The sequence below is a fragment of the Macaca fascicularis genome, chromosome 15 (genome assembly GCF_037993035.2).
Source record: "Macaca fascicularis isolate 582-1 chromosome 15, T2T-MFA8v1.1".
Taxonomy (NCBI): domain Eukaryota; kingdom Metazoa; phylum Chordata; class Mammalia; order Primates; family Cercopithecidae; genus Macaca; species Macaca fascicularis.
Window position 1 is genome coordinate 60,557,464 of NC_088389.1, and position 21,000 is coordinate 60,578,463.

The 21,000-nt window shown below is 45.9% G+C and overlaps 1 protein-coding gene and 1 long non-coding RNA gene across 5 annotated transcripts in view; one reads left to right on the plus strand and one right to left on the minus strand.

The window, feature by feature from the left end:
• The window catches only part of TMOD1 (tropomodulin 1), a 92,281-nt gene that overhangs the window by 32,842 nt on the left and 38,439 nt on the right, over positions 1-21,000 (minus strand). For 2 of the 4 annotated variants that reach the window (XM_045373498.3, XM_045373499.3), the window contains exons 3-4: positions 14,579-14,735; positions 7,820-7,939 (exon numbers count right to left, since the gene is read on the minus strand). In XM_045373498.3, the coding sequence (XP_045229433.1) occupies positions 7,820-7,939; positions 14,579-14,735 (277 nt within the window). The remainder of the gene's footprint in view (positions 1-7,819; positions 7,940-14,578; positions 14,736-21,000) is intronic. The other 2 variants (XM_074017029.1, XM_074017030.1) reach the window with 1 other exon arrangement.
• On the plus strand, positions 1,893-4,862 carry LOC141408634 (uncharacterized). Its single transcript, XR_012424547.1, has 2 exons — positions 1,893-2,020; positions 4,668-4,862. It is a non-coding gene; the product is annotated as an uncharacterized lncRNA (long non-coding RNA).

The following is a 21,000-nucleotide window of genomic DNA, read 5'->3' on the forward strand; positions in this document are numbered from 1 at the left end:
AGAACCATTGCCTGACTCTCCCCTCCTTGATCTGCCCAATAACCCTCTGGAGTAGATTTGATTCACCGAGGCAAGGTCAGGTTCTACAGGGCCTTCTAGGCTGAGTAAGGAGTTCGGCTGTCTTTTCCTAGGAACAGCCTGAGAAGCCATCGAAGGCTTGAGCAGGAAGTGGGATGGTCTGACCTGAGTTCTGACTATTGTGTTGAGAACTCACTACAGAGGGCAGAGATGGACGTGGCTGCAGAGCCGTGAGGCTGTTGCAGCTGTCCAGATGGGAGAACGGTGACTTGTAGAGCCAAGTCCAAACCCAGAGCCTGGCTTCACAGGCCCTCCCTGGGCCGGTCCCACCTCAACAGTGTTGTTGCACTCCCCCTCTCAACAGCTTCTCCGCTCCAGCTACACAAACAGTCCCTGCTCATAGCTGCTCCTGCTTTTGCTAGTGCTCTCCCTTCTGCTGGTGATTCTCTGCACCCACTTGACTTGGAATTTTAGATAAACAACAATTTTTTTATTTTTTATTTTTTTTTTGAGATGGAGTCTCACTCTGTCACCCAGGCTGGAGTGCAGTGGCACGATCTTGGCTCACTAAAAACTCTGCCTCCTGGGTTTAAGGAATTCTCTGCCTCAGCCTCCTGAGTAGCTGGGATTACAGGAGTGTGCCACCGCGCCCAGCTAATTTTTGTATTTTTAGTAGAGACGGGGTTTCACCATCTTGGCCAGGTTGGTCTTGAACTCCTGACTTCTTGATCCACCCACCTTGGCCTCCCAAAGTGCTGGAATTGCAGGCGTGAGCCACCTCACCTGGCCAACAACAAATTTTTTTTAGCTAAGTATGCCCCATTCAATATTGGGACATATTCATTGTTCTCTGAAATTTGAATTCAGTTGAACATCCTGTATTTTATCTAACAACTCTACCTCCCTATCCTTCAAGACTGGGAGTAACTCTTCCTCCTCCAGGGAGTCTTCCTGGATTCCCCCTCTCCCTCTGTAGTCCTCCCACAGCACCTGGTGTATGCATCAGAATCTATCTGGTATTAGACATAACTAGATACACCTGTGCTTCTGCTACTAGACTGTAGGCTTCTGGAGGTCAGACAAGGATATTCCCTCTTCCACCTCTCCCTGAATATGGTATTTGGCAAATATTTGGTGATGATTTTTAAAAAATACCCAAGTCATTTGATTAGATATGGTTTCCTGTTAGAGAGACAACATGGGAGCCCTTAATGAAGAGTCAGGAGACACAAGTTCCAGCCCTGACCATGCCCCTGACGTCAGTGTGACCTTGGGCAATTCCCCTCCCCTCTCTAGGCTTTAACCTCCTCTTTCCAATGAGAGGTTGAGACAAGACCAGTGGCTCTCTGTCAAGGCTGCACACATGGATCACACAGGGAGCTTTAAGACCGTATCAGTGCCTCTCTCCATTCTGGACCAACCAATAGGAACCTCTGGATTTTTTTTTTTTTTTTTTTTGGACAGAGTCTCGCTCTGTGGCACAGGCTGGAGTGCAGTGGCGCGATCTTGGCTCACTGCAACCTCCACCTCCTGGGCTCAAGCAATTCTCCTGCCTCATCCTCCGAAGTAGCTGGGATTACAGACACGTGCCACCATGTCCAGCTAATTTTTGTATTTTTAGTAGAGATGGGGTTTCACCATGTTGCCCAGGTTGGTCTTGAACTCCTGACCTCAAGTAATCCACTTGCCTTGGACTCCCAAAGTGCTGGGAATACAGGCATGAGCCACCATGCCTGGCCAATTTTTTTTTTTTTTTTTTTGGTCAAATCTCCTCAGGTGATTTTGTTGCTGAGTGACAGTCAAAAACCACAAGATGAGATGATCTCAAAGTCCCTTCTGTTTCTCACATTCTAAGATTCTTCTCTGCTAAAATTAGACTTGCTTGTTCATCACTAAGAGAACTGGTGGGGAGAGAGGCATCTGCATTTTTTCAAGCTCTCGAGGTTTTAATTTAAGCTGCATCTACGTGGGCAACAGGAGCTGAGGCCCGAGTCAGCAGCAGGTGAGTCAGATCACCACGAAGGAGGCCCATTCTGGGGCAGGCTCTCCAGCTCCCACAGAGCAGCTCAAGGGGGTTCTGGGATGTGCTGGGGTTTCAGGCTTGGAAACACAGCTCGTACAGGTTTTGGGGGATCATATAAAAGATGTAGCCTCATATGGCTGGCTGGTGTGGCTTAAAGTGGAGAGAGGTGGAAAATAGAAAGTGCCTTTGGCACACAGATGCCAGCTTCCTGTGATGGTCTAGAAAGAGGGATGGAGGTGGCGAAGTTATAAGAGACTGCCAGGAGACCAAGAGGAAGGAGACCTGTGTTTCAGTCTGAGCCTTGGTATGAATTTTCTGGGTAACCCTGTAGTCACTTCCTTTTTGGGGGCGGGGAGGCTCAGTTTTCTCACTTGTAAAGTGGAGTGTTTGAACTGATCTCTTACCTACCCATAGGACTTAGCGACACAACAATTTATTATGTTTTTATCCTGTTTGGCTTTTACAGTAAGTATCCAGGGGCTGGGCACGGTGGCTCAAGCCTGTAATCCCAGCACTTTGGGAGGCCGAGGTGGGTGGATCTCTTGAGGCCAGGAGTTCGAGACCAGCCTGACCAACATGGTAAAACCCTGTCTCTACTAAAAATACAAAAATTAGCAGGGCGTGGTGGCGCACACCTGTAATCCCAGCTACTTGGGAGGCTGAGGCAGGAGAATTGCTTGAACCTGGGAGGCGGAGGTTGCAGTGAGCCGAGATCGCGCCACTGCACTCTAGCCTAGGCAACAAAGTGAGACTCTGTCTAAAAACAAACACACACACACACACACACACAAACAACCAGCATCCAGGGTAGCTGACGTAGACCCCCCATCCCCAACTTTTCCAGCAAACTCAAGAGGGAAATGTTTTGCCAAAACCATACAGCAAGGACTCTCGTGGCTTTTAAGTTTGTATTCTCATTCACTAGGTCACTAGCAGTTCTAAGGTTCTAAAACTTCCCCTTGACTTTGGCGTCTTAAGGACAGATAACATATATTCATTCTAGGAGGTTATGTATGTTAACAGCAGGGCTAAGAAGAAATAAAACAATTTTGCAGCTCAGAGGAAATTAGAATTCCAGAAAGGAAGGATGAAAAGAAGAAAGGAGGGAAAGAGGAAGGAAGGAAAGAAGGAAGGGAAGGGCCCAGCTAGATTTCCATTGATGGGCAGAATGCCTGGGGCTAGTATTACCTTCTGTCAGCCCTAGGCACAAAATCGCGACTTTCCCTCTCACTTGGTTTTGTGCCACACTCCACATCGCCAGGAATGAGTGACGGGAGAAAACGGCACATCAACAGTGCGTGTTGCTTCATTCTTTGTAGATACTGGCAAGGCTGAATTTAGCACTGGGGAACTTGATTTTTTTTTTTTTTTTAAGTCTAGATCTTCCTCAAAACTCAAAAAGGACTATTTTTGAACTCTGAAAAAGAACATTGAGTTCTGTTTCCTCTCCCTGCCTTGGCAGAGTTCACTCATTTGGTAATTCCACTCAGGACGCAGGGAGATAACAGCACACGTCCCCGGCTCCTCCAGCTGCCAGCTGCTCGGGCTGGCTCTGGGCAGATGGCTGGAAGATGTTCTCCTGCATCCCAGGGACAGGTGGGAGAAACTGGCTCCAGTCCAGGACTTGGATGCAGTTGAACTGCTCCTGGATAAGATACACCCTGCCACTGGTAGGGCAGCAGGACAGGTGCCTAAGCACACGGAAGTAGCCAGAAGCCAGGGCGTGGTCTGGCTAAGCCTGCCTCTGATAGCCGCAAGACCCCCAGGTTGCCAACTGCCCTTGGGGGTGAATGGCCCGAGGCTGTCCTATCTAAAGGATAAGTCTCCCTACCCCACTTCCTTCCTGGGTCCTGTCCCATCTGAAGGGTCCCTAAAGGCCAGCCAGCATCACCTCCCTGAGTGCGCAGAGGAGGAACTGGGAATTTTAAGTGCTTGCTGACTCCCAGCAGCCTCTGACCTACAACCCAAGGCTATGTGCCAAGAACTTAGCCCTGCCAGGAACCTGTGCACTCTGCTTGCCACCCAGCAGGGACACTTTTAATGTTGAAATCTACATGTTTAAGTGATAAAAGATTTTAAGGTTAAAAAAAAAATACATGTTTCTCTTCTGTCCTCCTCATCACCTCCTGGGCCTCCCAAAGGTAAGGACTGGCTCTGGTTCATCGTAGTATACAGTAGGAGTTCAATAATGTGCACTGGCTTAATGAGCAGTTAGGTGAATGCATGAGTGATGCACCTCACCTGTGTCAAACGTGAGTTAGGAGGGCACACCTGAGCGTGCCCTCCAGGCTCCTACCATCACCAGATAGCAAGCTTGCCACGCCACTCTTGCAGAGCACATGGTTCAGAGGGGCCTGCCCTCCCCAGCCCAGAACCGCTGCTCCTGCCACTCTCCAGCCCTGGACCTTCTCCGCACTTTCTCACTACTACTCTTCTGCTCCTAAGCTCTTCTCCATAGCCTTTCCCTGGTCTCCCCCAGCCCTACCCCAAGTGCCTGCCTCACACACTGTACTGATTCTGTTCAGACGCTCATTCTCATTTGTCATTTCATACTTACCTGGTGTTTGTTTAACATAGACTCTGTGAGGGTGGAAATTGGGCTGTTTTCTTACCATTCTTTTGCCAGGGCCTAGTCCAGAGACGATGGATGGCGCTGACTGCGTGTGTGAGTCAGCAAGCCAGAGCTGAGCTGATGGAAATGTTCCACCTGGGAGACAGGCCATACCGACTACAGGTGACCTGGATGCCCCATGAAAAAGGCTCCAACCACCCACCACTCTCTGGTGGGCCTGCTCCGCCCAGCACCTCCAACACCATGTTCGAAGTCCAGCCTTCATCTCATGCGGAGTTTCTGAAGTCAGCTCTCGGCAGAGCACTCCTCATCAGCCACCCAGCCTGTTTTCTGTTGCCTCAGGCCAGAAAGCCTGGAACCATCTCAGCTGCTCAGCCTCTGAGCCAGCACTAGGAACAGCTGGGCTCTTGGTGAAGCTGCATCTCAGATGCAATCCCACAGCTCCGCCCAGGCCTCAGCCTCATCCAGGCCCTGCCTCCTCCATTCGCCCATCCTGCAGAACAACCCTCCTCTCCACTCAAACCCCTGCTCCCATCTAGCTTTCCCTCATGCCCCTAGTCCAAGTTTCATCTCCTTGGAGTGGCATCCATAGCCTTTCCTAATGTGACCCCCCCGGTCCCCAGCCAACTTCTCCAGCCTTGCCCATCACCCTCTGTTGCCTACCCTCTGTGCTCTGTGTCCTCCCCTACCCTGAAGGGCTTCGCTCAGGTTACACTGGGTGATGCTGCTGCACATAGTCCCTAGAATGAAGTTGCCTGGGTTTAAATCCTTTGGGCAAGGCATTTAACCACACCTTGCCTACTTTCTCCATCTGTAAAATGGGGACAGTAATAAAATTTCCTTCATAGGATTGTTTTGGTCAATAAATGCAACAAGGTCTTGAGAGCAACTCACATAGAACCTGGGACATGGTAGGTGGTCAGAAATATTCAGTCCCTCCTTCCCCAGAGATGCTGCCACCTTTCAAATGTCCAACATCAAATGACAGGCATCCAAGGTTAGCCAGTTAATACTGGTGTAGACTTACAGCTCCCCTCTCCTTCCCAGACATTGGCAGGGTATTGTATCATTACAGATAACAACAAATAGCCATGCCAACAAAAATAAAGAGAAATAGTTTCAAGAAAGCAACACAGAAACGTAGCACACGGTTGCAGCTCTGATTTGGCACAGGAACCGCAGGAGCCGGCAGTTGTGACAGCAGTCATTTGATAATCCCTTTGGGCCGCCTAATGAGGGGAGTGACGTCATGGAGGGTGATCAGAGGAGAAAGTCCAGGGTAAAAACAGCCCCAGTCGAAGTGGAGATGCCGCACCAAGGCATCAGCCACCTCCCTGCCTCACAGATTAACCCGAACTCAAGGGACCCCCTTCGGGGAGATGGTTTGGTTGAAGTGTGATACATAATATATGGGCTCAATGAAGGATCTACTGTGACTCGTGTGGCTTCTGATAGAATAAATCCCTACCCTAGCAAACTAGATTCCAGAGTTAAGTGCTACCTTCCCATCTGGGTGAAGCACTCACTGCTTCTGTACTTCATAGTGAAAAGGAAAACCATTCTCTCTCAGTCCCAACACCCTTCAAGCCATTGCCCTTTGTCCTTTAAATTCCCTGTCTCCTGAGGAAAGGGCTGTCTGGACTTGGGGTCTACACACTGGCTGTCCGCATTCACTCCTCAGGTCCCTCAGACCTGGCTTCACCTGTCACCACCCAGAGTGCCCCTTGTGTGTAGTTGAGTCTTCTCACTGCCCCTGCACATCCTCCAGTGGCTCCCCCACCCCTGCACGCATGTCACCAAGGTCATGCACAACACCACTCACAAGTCGCAGAAGGCAGCTGTGGCCGGCCAAGTCCCTGGTGCTGGTGCCCTCCCACCTCCGCCGTGGCCTCTGGTCTCACATGCCTCTGAGTCTCCTGGTCAGCCCCGAACCCTCACTCTGTCTCTGTGGCTCCTGCATCCGATTCTGCCCATCTTGATTTGGCCTTTGGTTCTCAGCTAAGTTGTGGCTAACTGATCCACATTCTAGCTTTGCCCCATTTCTATGACTTGGCCCCCCACCCCCACCCCCCCCACTGCCAAAGGCTTCTACGAGGGCCATGTATTCTTCCTGGAGCTTGACAACACTAATGATGCCCAAATCTCTGTCCTGAATGGGAACCCCCTGTAGCACTCCAGACCTTCCGATACAACTGACCCCACTTGGGTGGCCCACAGGTGCCTCAAGTGCCACAGGTTGTAAACTGAACTCTGTATCTCCGCTCTTCCTGCTCCTCCCTTGCCGTCTGTCGCTAATGGCACCGACACCACTTAGTGTCTGAAGTTACCCTGCTCGACTCTTCTACCTCGCTCTCACAGCCAATCAGTCACAGGCATCCCCTTCTACCCTCTCCCCTGCCCACCTGCCTCGAGCCTTTCTTCACCCCGCCCACCCTCCTGCCATCACCTGGGCTATGATTAGCAGCCTCCAAGCTTGCAGAATAAAAACCCACCCACTCCCTGTGTCAGGGAGCACAGTAGGTGGGGAGGGAGCGTACAGGGTGCCGGATGTGGCCAGAGCCTGACCCTCCTGGGGATGGAACACCACCGGCAGTGGGTAGACAGGAGCAGCAGAGAAGTCGGGGGAGGTGGGGAAGGGGGCAAAGGGCTCTGAATATCAGGCCACCTTCTGGAGTTTTGGGGGTAGTTTGTGAAGATCGTATGGAAACACATATGAAGATGGAGGGCGTGGGGCAAATATGTGATATACAAGGGTGACCCCTCAAAGCCCAGCTCGCTGAGCCGACTGCAGGCAAAGTGCAAAGTTGTAAAAATCGAGCCCTTAGTGAGCCTCCCAAGCCAACGACACCAGAGGCCCTCTGTCTGTTTTCCCTCTATCCTCTCTTCCCAAGTGGCTTGGGCAGGATTCAATGCAAATGGCTGGGAAGGGGCGTCTGTGGGCTCTCCCTGAGATACATCCACATCCCTCTGGCATGGGGTCTCATGGCAACAACAGATGGCTCCCTGGTGTGGTGGGTTTGTGTGGTTTTATCTCTGTTTTCCTTGTTTCGGTTTTTGAGAATGGATTTTTTCTTTAACACTCTCGGTCTCCTCTAGTTCTTAAAAATAGAGAAGGTGTTCATGCTGAAATGAGCCCTACAAGGCTCCCTGCAGATGTGGCTCAAGTCCTTCTGGAGGATGTGGAAAGCTCCTGGAACGCCTCTTACCTGCAATGTCACAGAGTTCTGCATCCGAAGCATTTGCCAAGGCTTCCTCCAGCTCCGGTTCCAGCGTCACACTTTCCAGCACAGGATCCATTGGCTTCTGCTTAGGAACCCAGACCTTTCCTGAAAATACACAGAGGACCTGTTACGGGAGTGGCTGCAGCGGAGCAGCCTCTGGCGATGGCCCTGCGTGGACCAGAGCCCTGTGGGTCCCTCCATGCTGAAAGTCCCTTCAGGTTTCTCCCTCTGGGGACCAACTTCCCCAAAGAACAGGAATCAGAGATCTCCAACACAGCACGCCTCACACTTGACAAGAATGATTTTATAACTTGGTCCAAGCCGACTACCCTCTATCAAAAGCATTGGTCATGACCAAACAATCTGTAAGTAGGAAAAAAAAATCACAGAAAAATTTAATAGAATGCCAGGGTCTGGGATACCCTAACCAAAGGTTCTGAGACCTTGGGGAAATGAGACAAAAATATATAAACATTTCTAAACAAATGAATAAAATAATGAAAGGGAGAAAAAAATGCATCCTTGCCTCATTATCGTATTTTTAAAGTGTCAGATTCATAACGGAATGAGGGAAGTAAAGAGGTACGTATGAGGATGGTCACTGTCATGCCCACCCACAGGAATTGGCGAAGAAATTATAGTGCATCCATACAATGAACTTCCGGCAGTTAGTATAAAGGATGACGGCGATTGCTACTTACTAAGAAGGAGAATGCCTAGGACAAATGTTGTTTGAAAAAGGCAAACTTACAAAGTAGCACGAACAATTTAATTCCATTTATGTGAAATTGCATATGTGTATTTATTTATTCAACAACATTTACTGAGTGCTTCTTATGTGCCAGGCACCTTCCTGGGGGCTAGGGGACAGCAGTGAGTAAAATCCTCAAGAGCTTCTGATGTAGTGAAAGGAGACAGATAATAAACTTATAAAGATATGGAATGGTATTAAGCATTATGGAGGAATACAAAGCAGGACAAGGGCCTAGAAGATGACAGGGTGGGATGTGGGTGGGGTGGGCACTGCTGTTTGGGGAAGGCTAGTCAGAGGACGCCCACTGAGATGACAGCCTGTGACCTGGGACCTGATAGAAGTAAGGAAATGAGCCCCTAAGATCAGGAACAAGACAAGGGTGCCCACTTTTACTGCTGCTATTCAACATTGTACTGGAAGTTTCAGTCAGAATAAATAGACAGGAAAAAGAAGTCAATGGAATCCAAACTAGAAAGGAATAAGTAAAATTGTTTCTATTTGTAGGTGACATAATCTTACGTATAGAAAACCCTGAATTTCCACACACAAAAAAACCCTATTAGAACTAATAAAGTCAGCAATATTGCAGGGTACAAGGTCAACATACAAAAATTAGTGGTATTTCTGTACATCAGCAATGAAAAATTTGAAAAGCAAATTAAGAAAACAATTGCATTTATAATACATCCAAAGAATAAAACTTGGGAATAAATTCAGCCAAAGGGGTGAAAGACTTGTGCAATGAAAATTATAAAACATTACTGAAGGAAATTAAAGACCTAAGTAAATGGAAAAATACTTTAAGTTCATGGATTGGAACACTTAATATTATTAAGATGGCAATGCTACCCAAAGCAATCTACAGATCCAATGTAATCCTTATCAAAGTTCCAATAGTCCTTTCCCAGAAATAAAAAAGGTGATCCTTAAATTCATATGGAATTACGGGCCACAAATGCCAAAACAATGTTGAAAAAGAGCAAAATTAGAGCACTCATACCGATTTCAAAACTTACTAAAAAGCTAAACAGTGTAGTGCTGGCGTAAGGATAGATAGATAGACAATGAAATAGAATTGAGAGTCCAGAAAGAAACCCAAACATCTATAGCAAATTGATTTTCAAGTAGGGTGCAAAGTCCATTCACTGGGGAAAGAATAATAGCTTCAACAAATAGTATTGAGACAACTGAATATCCACATGCAAGAGAATGAAGTTGGACCCCTATTTCACACCATATGTAAAGTTGAACTCAAAATGGAATGACTTAAATATAAGTTAAAACTATAGGCCGGGCGCGGTGGCTCACGCCTGTAATCCCAGCACTTTGGGAGGCCGAGGCGGGCGGATCACGAGTCAGGAGATAGAGACCATCCTGGCTAACACAGTGAAATCCCGTCTCTACTGAAAATACAAAAAAATTAGCCAGGTGTGGTGACGGGTGCCTGTTAGTCCCAGGTCCTCGGGAGGCTGAGGCAGGAGAATGGCGTGAACCTGGGAGGTGGAGTTTGCAGTGAGCCGAGACCCTGCCACTGCACTCCAGCCTGAGCGGCAGAGCAAGACTCCGTCTCAAAACAAAAACAAAAACAAAAACAAAAAAAAACTATAAAATTCAGACCTGGCACGATGGCTCATGCCTGTAATCCCAGCACTTTGGAAGGCTGAGATGGGCAGATCCCCTGAGGTCAGGAGTTCGAGACCAACCTAGCCAACATGGCAAAACCCCATATCTACTAAAAATAGAAAAATCAGCTGGGCGTGGTGGTGCGTGCCTGTAGTCCCAGCTACTCAGGAGGCTGAGGTAGGAGCATCGCTTGAACCCGGGAGGTGGTGGTTGCAGTGAGCCAAGATTGTGTCACTGCACTCCAGCCTGGGACACAGAACAAGACTCCATCTAAAAAAAAAAAACTATAAAATTCTTAGAAGAAAAAATAAAAACATAAGGGTATGTCTCCATGACCTTAGAATTGGCAGTGGAGTCCTAGATATGATAACAAAAACACAAGCAACAAAAGAAAAAATAGATCAATTGGACTTCATCAGAATTTAAAAGTTTTGCACATCTAAGGATACTATCAAGAAATTGAAATGACAATATACAGAAGGGGAAACATATTCACAAATCACATATGTGATAAGGTCTAGTATCTAGAATACAGAAAGAACTTTTACAACTCAACAACAAAAGGAAAAACAACCCAGTTTTAAAATGGGTAAAAGATTTGAATAAACATTTCTCCAAAGAGGATATACATATGGCCAACAAGCACATGAAAAGATGCTCAACATCATGGCTCGTTAGGGAGATGCAAATCAAAACTACAATGAGATACACTTCACACTCATGAGGATGGCTACAATTTTAAAAAATGGAAAATGCATGTTGGCAACAATGTGGAAAATTGGAGCCCTCATACGTTGCTGATTGGAGTGTAAAGTGATATGGTTGCTATGGAAAAGAAGTTTAGCAGTTACTCAAAAAATTAAACATAGAATTACTATATCATTCATCAATTCCACCCCTAGGTATATACTCCCAAAAAGCTAAAAACAGGTATTCAAACAAATACTTGTACAGGAATATTCAAAGCAGCACTAATCACAATAGCCAAAAGGTGGAAATAACTGACATGTCTATCAGTAGATGAATGGATAAACAAATTGTGGAATATCATTCGGGTATAAAAAGGAATAAAGTACTGATTCGTGCTACAACATGGATGAGTCTGGAAAACATTGTGCTCAGTGAAAGAAGCCAGACACACAAAGTCACATATTGTATGATTTCATTTGTAGGAAATATACAAAATAAGTAAACCCATAGAAACAGATTGGTGGTCACGAAGGGCTGGGGCAGAGGGAATGGGAGAGTAATTAACTGTAATAGGTATAGGGTTTTATTTTGGAGCAACAAAAGTGTTTTGGACCTTGATAGAGGTGGTGGTTGCACAATGTTGTGAATTGTTCATTTTTAAATGGATAATTTTATGTTATATAAGTTTTACCTCAATTTATAAAAACCTACACAGCTCACAGTAGCTGTTGATGGAGGATAAGCTGAAGGGAGTGCAGGTGGAGGTACGGAGATGATTAGGAGGTCGGTGTGGGTTCAATACCAGGGTTGTAGTGGTGAAGGTTGAGAGGGAGTGGGAAGCGCATAGATAAATGTCCAGAAAGATATTCCCTAAAATGGGATCAGTGCTTATTTTCAGTGAAGGAAATGATTTTGAATTACTTAGCTTTATTTTGTAAATTGTTTACAGCAAATATCAATTACCTCTATCAGCAAAACACACAACAGAATCATTTGGGGAAAAAATGTATCATAGCTTCTATTAATACCAGATTCCAGGGATCCAGAAAAGAGGAAAACATAAAAGGAAAATAAAATCCCTGAAAAGGAACTCAAGTATTAAAATGACTAAAGCAATGGCTGAGATGAATATTCAATAAATATTTAATACCTGTGGTTTATTATACCCCATAACAGGTTCCTCCAGTGAGGATGGCAACTCTGAGCCACTGAAGAGGTACCTAGACTTCTTCCCTTCATCTTACCAGTGGCACGTGAATGTGATGGCTGGAGCTGCAGCAGCCAGATAGACCATGAGGACAAAGACAGGTTTAGGGGTTGCAGAATGAAAAGCTGGAAAGGGTTGTGATCCACGATGCTAAGCAACATGCCTTGCTAGATCTGGAATGCCTAGGGCGGGATTGATTTGTGTACCGCTCAGACTCCCTTCCCCATCCCTCACACCATCCTCCAGATCCTCCCCTGGGAGGGGTGTGGGTACATGAGGAAGTGGACGACAGCAATGACTCACCTTGCTAGATATCCACCCAGGTCTGCTGCCCATCCCCACTCCCTGCCCTTGTCCTCACCTTCTCTCCTGCCATCCCCTCCAGGATCCCTCTGACCATGCACTCCTTTCAAAATTCAGAAGTTCTATAATCTAGATGCCCCTTAGGCCTCCCTGGACTTCCAGTTTTCAGTGAAACCCGGACTGAGCTCCAAGTCCAGGGTTTGGAATGGCTCGAAGTCCTCTGCACAATGTCTACCCCCTCATTTTATGAAGCAGCTACTTAGTGCCGGGCATTGTGAGAATACAACAGCAATACAGGGGTGCCAGCCACAGATGTGGACCTGGAGCTCACAATGCTTGCATTCTTAGGGGTGGAGGGAATGGAAGAGACTGAAAAGAAATAATTAATTACACAATTAATTAATTAGAATTAGTGCTTTCATTCAACAAATATTTAGTAGGTGCCTTCTATGTGCTACAGATTTATTTGGTGCTGGTGATTAACAAGACAAATATGGTCTTTGCACTTGTGTAGCTGGTATTCTAAGGAAGTAGTGCACAAATCTATTAAACATTTATTTAATTTTAGCTTATCCATTCATCCAACAACTCTCTACTCAACCCTACTATATGGCAGGCCTCGCGCTGGCTGCATGCTGGGAGTACCACTTGAGCAAAAACAGCTCAAGTGGTTGCCCTCAGGGAGTTTACAGGCTAGTGAGAGAGACAGACGAAAAATAAAGAGATGCTGATAAGATGTGAGTTGCTCTGAAGGACACACACAGGCTCCCATGTTGGAAAATAACCAAGCAGGGGAGTTGGAGAGGGACTGCCTGTCCTGAACAGAGTAGACAGGGATGGTTTCCCTGAAAGAGAAGACTGTACAGTTGAGACCTAAAGGTCAATAACAACTAATACTTAAGTAGCATTCACTTCCTGCCAGATGCTGTTCTAAGCGCTTGACAGAGATCTGAACTCACTTAACCTTCATTACAACCTCCTGAGGCTGGTATTTTCATCATTCCTGTTTTACAGAGAAGGAAATGGAGGCACAGTAGGTTAAAACATTTACATATGTTCACACAGCTAGTAAGTGGTAGTGCCAGGATTGCAACTGAAATAGATCTAGCTCCAGGCTGCTTCTGACCATTATATCTTACCGGGCAGGAGGAGCCAGCCATGAAGAAGACAGCATGGAGCTGGGCAGCAGGACCAGCACTCCAGGCATAGGGAGTATGTGCAAAGGTCCTGAGGTGGAAAGTTTGAGAAGAGCAGAAGGAGGCCTATGGGACAATGGGATGAGGGGGGTATAGGAGGGGGCAGAGGGTTTGGAGAGCAATGGGAAGTCCCAGAAGAATGGATGATTAGGGAGGCCCTCTCTGTTTGCCTGGGGCCTTCAAGATGGCTTGCCTCAGGCTGGAGCAGAGAGTATAAAGGGACAGATGAAGGAAGGGAAGCTGCAGCTGCCAGAGAGCGGAACTTTGGAGAAAGAGCAGAGAGAATCTGGGTGGAGATGGTTAGTGCATCTCTAGTCCCTGGTTTGCATAGGATGGTCCCTACTTAGGCCTCATGCTTTTTTTGTTTTTGTTTTTGAGATGGAGTCTTGCTTTGTTGCCCAGGCTGGAGTGCAATGGTGCAATCTTGGCTCACTGCAACCTCCGCCTCCGTGGTTCAAGCGATTCTCCTTCCTCAGCCTCCTGAGTAGCTGGGACTACAGGCTTGTGCCACGATGTTTGGCTAATTTTTGAATTTTTAGTAGAGACAAGGTTTTTACCATGTTGGCCAGGCTGGTCTCAAACTCCTGACCTCAGGTGGTCTGCCTGCCTGAGTCTCCCAAAGTCCTGATGTCATTATTAACAGTTTCTTCTTTTACTCTCAAAACTGTCTAGGTTTGCATTAAAAAAAAAAAAAAAAATCAGGACATCCTAGTGAAAGAGGGTTTAGGGAAAAGTTTTGCTGATTTGAGTGGATAGGAGTCTTTCCTCAGTCTACCCCCAAAACTTCATGAAATCTACATCATCCCTAGATGCTTTTGAAGTTGGGTTTGGGTGTTTTGGCCAGGCAGGGATGAGGACAAGGAGGCCCAGTCACATTTGGCCCAACACAGGGCCTGGCAGGGCCTGGCATACAGTCGGCACTCAGTGGTGCATGGGGAGTGGCATATTATAACAGCAACATTGTTCAGTACCTCGTTTCTCCCCCGTGTAGGGGACCAGATCTTCTCGGTCCTTAAACTCCTTTGCTTGCTTTTCCAAGTGATCCAAGAGCTCCTCTCTTTTAAAGGGGCCCGTGGGCGCCTTGGTGGTCTGATCCTTCTGCCTCAGGCCTGCAGGCAGCAGTGCATTCTACAGTGGAGGTTGTGGGGGGCAGGAGAGAGAGAAAGAGAGAGAGAGAAAGAGAGAGTGGTCAACTGCTGAAGACTTGCACTTCTCCAGAAACTCATCATCGAACAGCAGGGACCTCAGAGCTCATGGAATCCATGGTGTCCCTCATTTTACATGTAAGGAATCTGAAACCCCAGGACGGGGAGGGACTTGCCTAAGGTCAAAGGCAGACAAGGGGCAGAGAGAGGCTAGGACTCAGGTCTCTCAATCCTCCAGCGCATCCCTGCCTCTAACATTTTTGAATGAGAGGAGGTGAGGGGTCAAGCAAGGCAGCCGACACCAGCCTGAGCACAGAGGGCACTGAAAGAGCATCTGTTGAGTGATGAATATGATTGAGTTGTTGTTTGGATGCATAAAGATATTTACAGGAGTTGAGTTGAGTATCAAGTGGTTGGAGAGAGACGAAACCAAAAGGGGGTTGAGCTGGGGCCCTGGATGGAGAATCAGGCAGGAAGAGGCAGACCAAAAAAAAAATAGCTGGAGAAAGGCCCAGGAAAGCAGTGAGGTGAGCAGTGCCCTGCAGAGCTAAGAGGCGGACAGGGCATGCTTTCTGGCCACAGCCCCCGCTGGCTCTACCCGCTGCCTTCTAACCTCCTGACGGGTCTGTGCTCACGACACACTGGTGGTTAAATATTTTGAACGTCGCCCTTGGAGATGGGTATCTCAAGAAACATAACATCAACCAATTGTTCCCTTCTCTTCTTCAAACATAAGCAGGCTTCTAGGTGTGGGCTTACTGCTAAAGCAGATTCCTATTAGGGGGGATTGCAGTTACCCTCATGGGCTTCACTTTAACTCAGCCCCTGGTACCTTAGGGAGTCAAAGAAGTTTACAGCTGCAAGGATGTTTGGAGACCATCTAGTACATATGCTCTCCCATTAGGGGAGACTGAGGCCCGGAGCAAGGAAAGATTTGCCCAAGGAGTTTCAGGACAGATCTAGAACAAAAACCAGGGTTCTTCTTCAGATCTACGGGAGCAGGATAATCTTCATTTCTAATCGTTGTGCGCTCCCGGTTCCCTGCATTTGCAGAGCTAGTGGGGAATACATGGGCGGCTGGTATGGGGAGAACATCACCCAAAAGATATGCACCTTCAAACTGACTAAACTGAAGTCATTCCACCTCCAACCTCTTTGTTTTTTGTTTTTTGTTTTTTTTGAGATGGACTCTCGCTCTGTTGCACCCAGGCTGGAGTGCCGTGGCGCGATCTCGGCTCACTGCAACCTCTGCCTCCCGGGTTCAAGCGATTCTCCTGCCTCAGCCTCCTGAGTAGCTGGGATTACGGGGGCCCGACACCACGCCCGGCTAATTCTTTGTATTTTTAGTAGAGACGGGGTGTCACCATATTGGCCAGGCTGATCTTGAACTCCCGACCTCAAGTGATCTGCCCACCTCGGCCTCCCAAAGAGCTGGGATTACCATTCCCAGCCCCACTTCCAATCTTTGTACCATCAAAATGCAGTCACTCTCACAAACTCCAAATTCTTTTCTGAAACCCACCTCTGTGAGGGGAATGTTATTAGGCATGAAGATCACTGTGTGCCTGGCACATAGAGGGATACAGCTTGGGAGGGAATACTACTGTTTAAGGAATCCTTTTTTTTTTTTTTTTGAGACATTGTCTCTCTCTGTCCCTCTGTCACCCAGGCTGGAGTGCAGTGGCATGATCTCAGCTCAATGCAACCTCCATCTCCCAGGTTCAAGCAATTCTTCTGCCTCAGCCTCCCGAGTAGCGGGGACTACAGACACACACCACCACACCTGGCTAATTTTTGTACTTTTAGTAAAGATGGGGCTTCACCATATTGGCTAGGCTGGTCTTGAACTCCTGACCTCATGATCCACCCGTCTCGGCTTTCCTAAGTGCTGGGATTACAGGCATGAACCACCACGCCCGGCCTAACTAATGCATCATTTTTTAAAAGGTGTAGTATGCTTAACACCACAGTGCTGTTTCAGTAAGAGTCGTGGCTGTAAGATCAGGAGACCGGGGTATGATCCTGCCTCTGGGAGGGCTGTAAGTGAGCAGGGCCCAGACAGCACAGAGCCCGGACAGACAGATAATGGGCTTGGCAGGTGGTGCTGGTGTACTTGCAGACAGATTTAGGCCACGGATCAAAAGAGACACTGGGAGTTGGAGCTTTTTATGAGAGGATAGTAGGTAGAAAGTCAAGGCCTGACTGACTTTGGGGTGGGGGGGTATCAGGAACATAAGTGATGCTTCACACATCCCAGTTTTCCTTAAGCAGCAGTTCTCAAGTATTATCCACCATGATAGGCAGGACAGGTGATGCTCCCAGGTGAGCCATGCTTCTGTGGGCATGTCCCAGGTTTGATGGGACTTCCTGTAGCTAGCTGTGTGTGCCCACGCTTTCTCTTCCACAGCAGGGAGCTTACTGTGATGCCAGAGAATGAGACAATACCTCACTGCCCTGCAAACATCAATGTGTGACTGCCCATAATGAATAATCCAAAGTCTTTGTGACATGCCTGCACTTCACATTTGACCCTACATCAGGCTTAAGCCTTGACTTGGAGTAATAATGATCCAACTACACAATCTTGGGCAAGTCCCCTCAATCTCATCGTGCCTCAGTTTCCATGGCTGTAAAATGCAAATAATGAGAGTTGCTCTCTCATAGAGTGGTTGAGAAAATTAAACTAGATCATGCAGAAAGTGTGCTTAGCACAGCGCCTAACACAGTGAACGGTCAGAAATGGTTACTTATGATCACTTCTATTGTTACATAATCAGGTAAAATATATGTTAACAGGAGATTGGTTACCCAAATATATATGTTTAGCAGGGAATGCATTATCCAAGGATAAATGCAAAAAACTAAAATGCACAATTATAAAATGAATTAAGCACTGAAAGCAAGTGCTCATGCTTCTTAATGATCCCCACAGGGAAGGCCAACAGATTTTCATTACCATGAAGGGTTTTAATGGCAGTAAGATGCTGGGGCATGTTCTAGCCCCAGAAAGGCTAAGTATTGCGATAGAAGAAATTCAGGGGTTGTAACTGAGGGGAGAAGGGTTTGCAAACTCTCATCTCTTTTCGAATCTATCTGGTAGAGGCCACGGATTTAGTTAAGTACAGTTTCTCAACCTCAGCACAACTGACATTCTGGGCTGGATACTTCCTTGTCGTGGAGGCCGCTCTACCCACTGGAGATTGTTTAGCAGCCTCTCTGCTCTCTATCTCCTAGATTCTAGTAGCACTGTCCCCCCAGTTGTGACAACCAAAAGTGTTGCCAAACATTGCCACATTTCTTTTATTTTCTTTCCTTCCTTCCTTCCTTCCTTCCTTCCTTCCTTCCTTCCTTCCTTCCTTCCTTCCTTCCTTCCTTCCTTCCTTCTTTCTTTCTTTCTTTCTTTCTTTCTTTCTTTCTTTGTCTGTCTGTCTGTCTGTCTGTCTTTTTTGAGATGGAGTCTCACTTTGCTGCCCAGGCTGGAGTGCAGTGGTGTGATCTTGGCTCACTGCAACCTCTGCCACCCCAGTTCAAGCAATTCTCCTGCCTCAGCCTCCCGAGTAGCTAGGACTACAGATGTCTGCCACTACGCCTGGCTAATTTTTGTATTTTTAGTAGAGGCAGGGTTTCACCATATTGGTCAGACTGGTCTTGAACTCCTGACCTCAGGTGATCCACCGGCCTCGGCCTCCCAAAGTACTGGAATTACAGGCATGAGCCTTCGTGCCCAGCCACCAAATTTCATTTGAGGGGCAAAATTGCCCCTGATTGAGAACCACTGCATTAAACAAAAAGTCATATAATTATTACATGTTATATAATAAAGATGTTTTTAATGTATTTCAAAAATATTATTTACATAACATAACAATATGGCTTCATTTATTCAAGTTTTTATTGAAAGCAGTTGATTTACAAAAACAAAACTATCAAAGGCCTTTTCTAATAACTCTAAGCTTATTACACTTTTAAAGTAAATATTGAGAATATCAGCCTCATTAGAGGTTAAAATTTGTTTTCTTTCTATTAAATGGTATGTTTAACAAAATATCACATGATTGTCAGTAAAACCAAAGATAGTTGCATATTTTTGAACTCCTGACTGTTTATCACACTAACTCGTTTTCAAAAACAGCATGTGATCTCCCATTATATATAAAAATTAACTCAAAGTGAATCAAAGACCTAGATATAAGAACTAAACTATAAAGCATCTGAAAGAAAACATAGGCATAAATCTTTCTGACTCTCGATTAGGTAATGGTTTCTTAGATAAGATATCAAAGTGATAAGCAACGAAATAAAAAAGTGGATTACTTGGACTTCATCAAAATTAAAAACATTTGTGCTGTGAAGGACACTAGTGAGAAGACAATCCACAGATTGGGAGGAAATATTTGCAAATCATGTATCTCATAAGAGTCTCATATCTGGAATACATAAAAATCTCTTATAACTCAATAGTATATGACAAATAACCCAATTTAAAAATGGGCCAGGCGTGGTGACTCACACCTGTAATCCTAGCACTTTGGAAGGCCGAGGCAGATGGATCACCTGAGGTCAAGAGTTCGAGACCAGCCTGGCCAACATGGTGAAATGCTGTCTCCACTAAAAATACAAAAATTAGCCGGGCATGGTGGTGCATGCCCGTAATTCCAGCTACTCAGGAGGCTAAGATATAAAATGTGTTGGCACTCTGGAGGCAGAGGTTGTAGTGAGCTGAGATCGTGCCACTAGATTCCAGCACAAGCAACAGAGTGAGACTATCTCAAAAACATAAATAAATAAAAATTTAAAAATAATAAATAAAAAATAAAAATGGTAAAGTTGCTGGGCACAGTTGCTCATGCCTATAATCCCAGAACTTTTGGGAGGCTGAAGCAGGCAGATCACCTGAGGTCAGGAGTTCAAGACCAGCCTGGCCAACATGGTGAAACCCCATCTCTACTAAAAATACAAAAATTAGCAGGGCATGGTGGCACAAATCTGTAGTCCCAGCTACATGTGAGGCTGAGGCAGGAGGATCTTTTGAACTTGGGAGGCAGAGACTGCAGTGAGTTGAGATTGCGCCAATGCACTCCAAACTGGGTGACAGAGCTCCATCTCAAAAAACTAAAACTAAAAATAAATAAATTTTAAAAAATGGGTAAGTGATCTGGATAGACATTTTTCCAAAGATTATGTAAAAATGACCAAAAAGCTCATGAAAAAATGCTCAATATTATTATCCATTGGGGAAATTCAAATCAAATCTAGAATTAGATACCATTTCATAGCCAGCAGGATGGCAATAATAAAAAAAACACAGATAATAACAAGTATTGATGAGAATATAGAGAAACTAGAACTCTCATACACTGCTGGTAGGAATGTAAAATGATAAAACCTTTTTGGAAAATAGTTGTGCAATTTCTCAAAAAGTTAAACATAAAGTTATCATATGATGTAGCAATTCTGCTCCTTGGTGGAAAAGAACTGAAGATGTATGTCCAACCAAATGCTTGTACATGAATGTTCATAACAGCATTATTCATGATAACTAAAGTGTGAACGAGTCTAATGTTCACCAGCTAATGAATGGATAAACCAAATGTGGTATATCCATACAACTGAATATTATTCAGCTATGAAAAGAAATGTAGTATTACAACATGAATGACCCTTGAAAACATCATACTAAGTATAAGAAGCCAGATACAAAAGGCTATGTATTATACGATTCCATATAATATATGATATGTACAGAACAGTCAAATCTGTAGAGACAGAAAGTAGATTAGTGGTTGCCTAGGACTGGTGTTATGGACTGGAATGTTTGCCTCCAATTCATATGTTGAAGCCGTCACCCCCAGAGTGACTATAATTGGAGACAGGGCCTGTAAGGAGATAATTAAAGTCAAATGAGGTCATAAGGGTGAAACCCTGATCTGATAGGATTGATGTTCCTATAAGAAGAGATGCCAGAGAGCTGCTGCAACACCTCCTTCCCCAACCAGTCACCATGAAAACACACAGACGGAAGCTGCTCCTTGACCAGAAACTGACCCCTCAAGACCCTGATCTGGGACTTCTAAGCCTCTGGAATTGTGCAAAAATAAGTTTCTATTGTTTAAGCCACCTAGTCTGTGGTATTTTGTTAGAGCAGCCTGAACAGGCTAATACAGCTGGGAAGGTTGAAGGGAGATGGACAGTGACAGCTAATGGGCATGAGGTTTCTTTCTGAGGTGATGAAAATGTTCTAAAATTGA